The sequence below is a fragment of the Octopus bimaculoides genome, chromosome 1 (genome assembly GCF_046866305.1).
Source record: "Octopus bimaculoides isolate indiv1 chromosome 1, ASM4686630v1, whole genome shotgun sequence".
Taxonomy (NCBI): Eukaryota; Metazoa; Mollusca; class Cephalopoda; order Octopoda; family Octopodidae; genus Octopus; species Octopus bimaculoides.
Genome location: NC_142928.1, coordinates 174,411,169 through 174,420,394, shown reverse-complemented (window position 1 = coordinate 174,420,394; position 9,226 = coordinate 174,411,169). Strand labels below are relative to the sequence as shown.

Genomic DNA, 9,226 nt, shown 5'->3' with positions numbered 1-9,226 from the left:
CTACAACTGGATGCCCTTCCTAAAACCAACCACTCTCTGAGATTGTAATGGCTGCTTTTATGTGCCACTGGCATGGGTGCCAGTATCTGCTATGACTACGATTTCACTTGGCTTGATGGGTCTTCTGCTCAAGCATAGCATATTGCTAAAGATCTTGGTCATTTGTCATTGCCTCTGTGAGGCCCAACACTCAAAGGTGCTCTTTATGTGCCACTGGCACAGGTGCTAATTACACAACACTGGCATCGACCACATTGCCTTCATGAGGCCCAACACTTGAAAGGTGCTTTTTATGTGCCACTGGTGAAATCTTCTTTCTATCTCAACTGGCTATTTTAAAAAGGAAGGATACATTGGATAATGTTGTCTTGTATTTACTGTTTGAATAATATGGTGTGGTCATGCCTGGAATGTTTGATCTTGTATTTTTCACTTGTTTCACTCATTGGACTGTAGCCATGCTCGAGTCATCCTGAAAGGTTTAGTTGAGCAAAACCCAGGATTATCATAGCTGGGATGCCTTTGATTATAGGGTCTGATTGATCTGGGCTGACCTGTAGCTAAACAGCTATAACAACTACTTCAATAATAAGAACAGCAACTGCAGCAATTTCAATAATAAGAAAACTGGCTGCAATGATATCAAGTACCATCATCATCACAAGAGCAGCATCAAGATCAAGAGTAATCACTTATGCAGGATCTACAAGCAATTTCACTGATCGTTTTTACTAATTACAACCACTTCAAAAGCAATCATATTCACCACCACCACCACCATTTTGATGACAAAAACATCAGCCATGAGCCAAGGAAGAAACTTTAGTGTGATTTGTCAGCTCACTAGAAATGGAAGCTAAACCTTCCTCAGCTCATACTCTACGGTTTTAAAAGGGGAAGGACACATTAAATTAAAATATGCCTGAAGGAAATAATGATGTAATTATTACTGTTGGAGTACCATTAATCATATATGTATGTTTGATCTGGGTTGACTTGGGGTTAAACAGCAGCAGCAACAACAATAATAATAACATCAACAACAACAACAATAGCAGCGACTACAACATGAGTTTTCATTAAATTTTACTTTGCAACTTTGCAAAATAAAACATTATAAATTAAAAGAAAAAACAAAACAAAACAAAAATGTGTTTCTCTCAGGATGTGTTTGTTTCTTTTTTTATGATGTTTAATATGCACAGTTTTTACATTACACAAAGTTTTCTTTATGGATAAAGAAAAATATCTGATATTATTATCTTACATTATAATAGAATTTAAGATGCATCTAATAAGGATAAAGTTCATTTTTGTCTTTTTTCTGAGGATATGTAATTGGTGTGCAGTCTCCATAACATGTTTCAAAAAACTTCATCTTATCAAAAGACGAGTTAAGTGCAGTTAGTGTCCAATCTGAAACTATTGCTGGTTTGGTAAGATAAAGCAAGGATCAGGAGTTAAAAAACAAAAAGAAAAAGTGGTGGAGTTAGCAATAACTAATAATAATCACTGAAATTAATGACTTCTTGGACACTAATGTCATACCATTTCGTTTTCGTTTCTTCTCCTTTTTTTTGTCCCATCCCCAAAAAACTGTATTAAATGAAACATTTGATAGAAATGGAAGTTAATATTAATGGATGAAATTGTTATGATTTGTCAGAAGGAACAACCAAAAATGTCTTCTGTAACTGCTTTGTTATATAAGCTGAAAAGAAAAAAAGAAAATGAATAAAAATAATAAGAAAAGGAAAGTAGTATATTTTAACTGATATTAATTTCCTACTTAGGCACCATAGGAAAGTAGGCAGAGTGAAGGTGCATGGCTCAGTGGTTAGAGTGTCAGGCTCACAATTGTGAGGTAGTGAGCTTGATTCCCTGACTGGGCTGTGTGTTGTGTTCTTAAGCAAGACATCTTATTTCACGTTGCTCCAGTTTACACAGCTGTAGAAACGAGTCACAACATCACTAGTGCCAAGCTGTATTAGCCTTTGCCTTTCCCTTGGAAAACATTAGTAGCATGGAAAGGGGAGGCTGGTGTGCATGGATGACTGCTGGTCTTCCATAAAACAACCTTGCCTGGATTTGTGCCTCGGCAGGGAACTTTCATGAGTTAAGAGGATCTTTGCTGTTTTACTTAGGCACAAGGCTATTTGGTCAAGAAGATGAGTGTATTTATGTTTTATCAGTGTACTGGTGGTACTTAATTTGTTGATTCATGGTAGAAAAAAGGTACAGTCAATCCCAATGGAATTTGAGCACATAACAGAGCTAAATAGTGTAATACATTCAGCTGTGGTACTTTCTTATGTGAAGCAATCTTCACAAACCTTATAATTGCCAATAGTGAATGAAATAAAGGATTTATAAAGACAAGGGAAACTAAAACCTGAACTGTTTGTTAATTGAAAATAATTCTTGTTTCAAGCAATGCCCATCCTGATAGGTACATGGAACTGTGCTCATTTGCATGGTAGAGAAAGCAAGCAATAAAATGACGACTATTTTTATTATTAAGGCCTGAGAATAGATACTTTCCACTTTAGTGAAATTCTCACCAATTTTCTCAAGGTCCAGTTGGGGAGAAAATTGGGGTAGAGAGAAAAGTGATTTCCTCCTGTAAATATATCAAAAGGTGGGGGATTATGGTGAAAATTGGTCAGAGTAAGCACCTGTAGATCAGAGAAAAATAGTTGAGAGGATCTTGGATCTGTGGGGTTTTCTGACTGCCTGAGGTGGTGGACTGTATCATCCATATATTTATATAATATATATGTATGTGTGTGTGTGTGTGTGTGTATGTATGATGGACTCTCCTCTCGAAGATAGCATATGAGTATTCAGCTTTGCACAGATGATTTGTTTAGTGATCACATATTTGTGATGCACATCAACTCACTCTCTCCATTAAATCAACGTCTGAACAGGTGCATAGTGTACCATGAGTTGGGTGTCAAAGCAATCACAGAGCTATGTGAAATGAAGTGTTTTGCTCAAGAACACAATGTACCACCTGTATAAAGTACTATTGAGGTGATCACCTGGATTTTTTTCACAATATTGCTCATCAACAAATTTGTGGATTTGAGAAATCATGACTATCAAAGTATGACAAACACTGAAAAATAGGGGGAAAAACCCCCAAAACAGTGCCAATAAAAACAACAATAAAAAAACCCCTAAAGTTCAAGGAAATTATAGATAGTCTGTCTTAGCATATTCTGTATCTTAATCTCTTTTAGCTCTTTGTCTTCTCTCATTTCTCTTTTTTTATTATAGCAATTTATATTGATAATTTAAGGGAAACTAAAGACAAAGGTTGAATAAAACTGCAAGGTATAATATAAAACAATTTCAAAGGGAATTTCATTGCTATTTTGCTTATTAGCCAAAAGGAATTTTCTCTGTAAAAATTAAGCCCTCAAGAGGTTACCTTCCTACAAAATATTGCTATTTCTAACTTGGTTTAAGTCTTTTACAAGCAGATTTAACATCTTTAATGTATAAACCTATAATTTTTTTATATCTCAACAATTTTTATCTGAATTTACCAATTATAAAAGATTAATATGATACAAAAATAAACCAAGGATATATATATATATATGTAATATAATTGTTTTTCTTACTTATAGCTTTCTGGAAAAATTCAGGTTTTGACTTCCATATGACTCCCAAATAGTAGACAGGTATTCCAGACAGAGTTATTATAAGTCCTATACTAGCTTCTCTTGGTGCCGCAACAAATGGGATGATAAGAAGGAATGCTACTGCGATCAAAAATGATATTGGAATAAATATGTTGAACTGAAAGAAGAAAAAAACACAATTTATAACTTCCTTAGTTTACCAGTTTTTCATATGTTGGTTTCAAATTTTGTCACAAGGCCAGCAATTTTGGGGGATGTAATTGATCCCACTGATACAAAAGGATGAAAGGTGAAGTCAACCATGACAAAATTTGAACTCAGACTGTAAATATGGATGAAATGCTGCTAAGCATTTTGAGCAGCATGTTAATGAGTCTGTCACCTTGCCACGTTAAATTCTTCACATGTTAAGACCCAATTTATACAGCATCAGGCAACATAACATTCTTGGCATATATAATCCAATCTGTATAAACCAGTGTAGGTGATATAGTTTAAAAAGGCTCACCATACATTTACACCAAGGAGCAATTACAGCATACTACACCATACTCCTTAAAGTAAAAAGATAGAAAAATAATAAAAGACAAAACATCCATACTATTTAGAGTTTTTGTGAGCCATGTTATGTCTGTAGAGCTCGTTAAAGTTTTATTGGTTAAGACTGATAATTTAATGTGTGTGTGTGTGTGTGTGTGTGTGCATGGACAAACGTGTACTTGTGTAGGTGTGTGTGTTACTTTAGTACACAGTTGGGTATCTCATCACTATTTATGCACATATGTGTATTTTCCATATGTATATGTGATTGTGTGCATGTGTTCAGCTCAGGAACCTCAAATGGACAATCCCTGGAATGTTTTACAAATCTTCACTTTACTTCCAATCAATTGTATTTGGAAAAAGTGAATCAATTTGCTCTGTTGTCTTTTGGAGGACCACAACATTTCTGAATACTTTTGTAGATCTATTGTTACATAGGCCATTGATAAAAGGTACAAGTGAAATTCTGTAGCCTTGATGTAAGAACTGTAGGTTTTTCACTAGTTCTTCATATAAGTTCTCCTTTTCCCAGTTTTTTACGAGACATTTAAATCTACTGGGTGGCTGATCTCTATAACAGTGCATGATATTGCTCCTTGTTACACAGAACAATATCTCTCTCTATCTCTCTCTTATGTTATTCATACACCAGAATGCTGTTCTACTCAGGTGTTCCACCAGTTTTCTTTATTTTTAAAAGTGTGAGTACATTCTAATTCTGATGTTCTTTTTGGGGTTGATATAAGTACCAGTTGTGCACTAGGTCAATGTAATCGACTTAACCCCTCCCCTGAACTCGTTGGCCTTGTGCCAACATTTGAAACCATTATTATTACTACTATTATGATTAGAGCTGCAAGTTAGCAGAATCAGTAGCATGCCAGGCAAAATGCTTAGCATTATTTCATCTGTTTTCAATGTTCTGAGTTCAATTTCACTAAGGTCAACTTTGCCTTTCTTCCTCTTGGGGTCGATAAAATAAGTACTAGTTGAGCACTGGAGTCAATGTAATCAACTCACTCCTCCCCTTAAATTACTGGCTTTGTGCCAAAATTTGAAGCTATAATTATTATCATTGAGTGAGAGAATAGTGCATGACATCAGAGTGACACTGGTGAGAATAGTGCATGCCATCAGAGTGACACTGGTGTAAAATATACAAAGCCCATCAAGACTACCTGCCTGATATGAAGCCCAGTATATCCATCATGACTACCCGTCTGATGAGGGTACACCAGGCACATGCATCACAACCATATGTGCACAATATGTTGATCTCATATCAAGATAAACAGCACATAACCTTGCAGGTGGGGCCCAGTTAGAATTTTCTTCAGGTCGAGTAGCCCATCCTGCTCAAAAAGTCCCTGAATAAGGGTTGTTTAAGGATGTTGAACGAAACACCCATGTTTCTAAAGGGGAATTATCCAAACCCCAAAGAATTCCTCTCAACACATGGCTATGATGCTCACCCACTACTTCTGCTCGTGATCAGAGATGCACATATCGTCAGTCAATAAGGGACATGCTCAACTGACAACAGACAAGCAAATCTGTGGTATTGAGTAGAATATTTGCTGTAGCCCATCTTTTATACCAAGACAAAACAATGTACATGATAACTCTTCCAATCTGTTAAGATCAGAAGCCATGAGAGCTACTGCCTGGTACTGCAGCAGGGCATTTTATTATTATTATTATTATTATTATTATTATTATTATTATTCAGTAGTTTTATTTTTATAACGTGCTTTCACTTCACTACCGAGCGCAGCTCTGTGCGCCTTGGGTATGTGCTGTGGTTTGCTGTGGTGCTCTTATGTTTACTGTATTGAAAGTGTTTTGCGTAGGATGTGTGCAGTACCCAGTAGTGCAATTTTCTGTATGTTATATATATTTGTAAGTCCTGCTATTTTTGTTATGTATTTGTCTGAATATTTTTTTATTATACCTAAGGCACCTACTATGATAGGAATTGTTTCTGTTTTTAGATTCCACATTCGAGTTATCTCTATTTCCAGGTCTTTGTATTTTGAAAGTTTTTCCATTTCTTTTAGAGAAACGTTGTCATCTGCTGGTATTGATACATCAATTAGAAAGCATTTTTTTTCTTCATGATCTTTGACAACTATATCTGGTCTATTTGCCTTAATTTCTCTATCTGTGTGTATTGGCATATCCCAGAGTATGGTTGCTTTCTCGTTTTCTGTGACCTTTTCTGGCCTGTGTTTATACCATCTTTTTTCTGTTGTTATTCCATAATGTTGGTATAGCTTCCAGTGTATATAGGTCCCAGCTCTGTCGTGTCTGTGGATATATTCCTTAGCCAGGACTGGGCAGCCAGAGATAATATGATTTATTGTTTCTTGTCGATCTCCACATATTCTACAGTTACTTCTTATATTTCTTTTCATTATGTGTTTTTGGTAATTTCTGGTGGGGAGGCTTTGGTCTTGTGCAGCAATTAAAAATCCTTCAGTCTCTGCTTTGAGTCCTGAGCTTCTCAGCCATTGCTGGGATTTTTCTCTGTCTATTTCTTTCGCATTTAGTTTAGCCCAGTATTTACCATGTAGGGGCTTTTCTTGCCATCGTTTTATCATGGTCCGTTGCTGTTCTAGTTTTAGTTTGGATTTCATTTGTTTTATAGCTTTTGTTGTTTCTTCTTCTTCTTCTTCGTATTTGTTAGGTAGATTGATTTCTTGTTTGTATTTGTCAGCTTCCTTAAATACTGAAAACAGTTTTTTGTTTTGCTCGTGTTTTGTGGCTATTTGTATTAGTTTCCCTTGCTTCTGGAGTAGGTATTTTTGCAGTCCTATAGTGGTTATTTTATAATAGTTTTCTAGCTGTATAAGACCCCTGCCACCTTCTGTGCGTTGTATATATAGCCTTTCTATGTCAGATTTTGGGTGGTGCATCCTATATCCTGTCATTATTTTTCTTTTTTTATTATTATTATTATTATTATTATTATTATTATGAAGGAAGTTCTCATGACAACTACTATTGAAGGTTTTGCTGATGTCAAATACAGCAAGATTGCTTTCAGTGTAAAAAAAATCAAATGTCAGGAGTTCTGTTAATGATTTGGCTCTACAGAAATCATATTGGCAATCACTGAGTAAGAGAGAGGCCCGTGGTGAAGAAGGACGTAGTTGCTTATAACTGTCTATAACATTAATTATTATATCAGGAAATCAGAGTGGTATATAATTTTAAAAATCATTTTACAATTTCCTGATCATCAATCTCTTTAATCATATATCTCTGTACTTTGTTGTGGTCGAATTTGTTTAATGTTTGGCCATTCTCAGTTGCTCTATTTTTACTAGGATGGTTTTGAACTCATAGCCTTTATATCCAACATATCCCAGAACAGAAAATAGATGTTTAATCTCCAACCCATATCATCAAGGAAAACAGATGCTAAATGATGTAAGGTTTCAATAGTATGACTATGGAGAACAATACCATTAATTGCTTGAGGTTAATAGTCTGACTTTGCTAAACTATTTTAACAATAACTTAGCTAAATCATTCTGATATATAATTAAGCTATTTTAAATTAGGTTAATAAAAACAAAAAGAAATATCATATTACTATGACTTTTATTATGTTTATGGGGACTACTAATCATTAGAAATTCCTTGGTTGTAAGGCTTACGCACTAAAATGGCATTTGTAGCATACCAATAAAAATGGTTACAATGGAAAATCTTTTTGAATATATAAAACTGATAACATAATAGAAATTATTAGCGAATCTACTTTGTTTTCAATATATTGCATATTTTCATTAGTAAATCTTAAGTTGTAAGTAGGTGGATTAGTTATGCGGGCAACAAATATATGCAATTGTTATGAAAGGAATTTTTTGTATGCATGTTTCTCATTTGTTTGTATAATAGTGTACTTTTAAATGGAATATTTTTGAATAACATTTCACTTTGAAACTTCTATTATAAGCCAGGCAAGCTTTTCAAAAGGGAAATTGTTTCATTTTCTTTTATTTAAAAAATTATGATAATAGGAAAAACAAATGTAATTTACAACAGATTTTATTGTGTAATGGTTATTCAATACTAGAAGCAATTTAAAAAAAAAAATATTAGATAAAATTTTTCTTTGTATGTTTTAAGTTATGCCAATGATATTTTAGTTAGTTATTGAAAGTAAGTTATCTACAAAGAATTTTGACACATGAAAAAAAAAACATTTTTATGTAAAAAAGAAAAAAGAAGCATATTTACTATTATCAGAACTGACTGAATAGATCTATCATCAAAGATATTCCTGCCAAAGCTATCCTGTCTTACTGCATATCTAGGACTACACATCTCTTTTTAAAATAGCAGAGTGTGATTTGAGAAAGATTTGGCTGTCATTTTGAGTAACTACACAGAAGCTCCCTCTTTCATTGATTGATTGCAACAATTCATAGTAGAATAAAGAAGGTAGCTGTTATTTTCCACTAATGCATTAATTGCTAATATTTCAAGATCTCCAATAATCATAGCTATATCTTTTAATGCACCATCCCAACAAATTTCATCTGAGTAAATTCCCATGAGACAGAAGTGTTACCTTCTTACTCAGAAATAATGATTTAAAAGAAATTTAAAAAATCCTGCAAAACTTGATGAAAAATTAAAAAGATATAATGATATTGATATAAACTAATATGAAGGTGGAGAGCTGGCAGAATTGTTACCACACCAGGCAAAACGCTTAGTGGCATTTCATCTGTCTTTGTGTTCTGAGTTCAAATACTGCCAAAGTCAACTTTACATTTCATCATTTTGGGATCAATAAAATAATTACCAGTTGAGTACTGGGGTTGATGTAATTGATTTTCTCCCTCCCTAAAATTTCTGACCTTTTGCTAAAATTTGAAACCGATATAAATTAATATGATTGTAATTTCTTGAGCTATCAATCTCATCTTTAGAGAGGAAAAATGTTTTAATCCAGCCCATGCAAGCATGGAAAAGTGGATGTTAAAACAATGATGAGGATGATTATCTATGCTATA

At 34.1% G+C, this 9,226-nt stretch overlaps 1 protein-coding gene across 4 annotated transcripts in view; it reads right to left on the bottom strand.

The window, feature by feature from the left end:
* Positions 1-1,150: 1,150 nt before the first annotated feature.
* Positions 1,151-9,226, bottom strand: part of LOC106872780 (large neutral amino acids transporter small subunit 1) — an 84,270-nt gene continuing 76,194 nt past the window's right edge. For all 4 annotated transcript variants that reach the window (XM_014919880.3, XM_089362980.1, XM_052972682.2 and 1 more), the window contains 2 exons: positions 3,633-3,810; positions 1,151-1,711 (listed from right to left, as the gene is read on the bottom strand). In XM_014919880.3, coding sequence (XP_014775366.2) covers positions 1,653-1,711; positions 3,633-3,810 — 237 coding nt within the window. In that variant the 3' untranslated portion in view covers positions 1,151-1,652. The remainder of the gene's footprint in view (positions 1,712-3,632; positions 3,811-9,226) is intronic.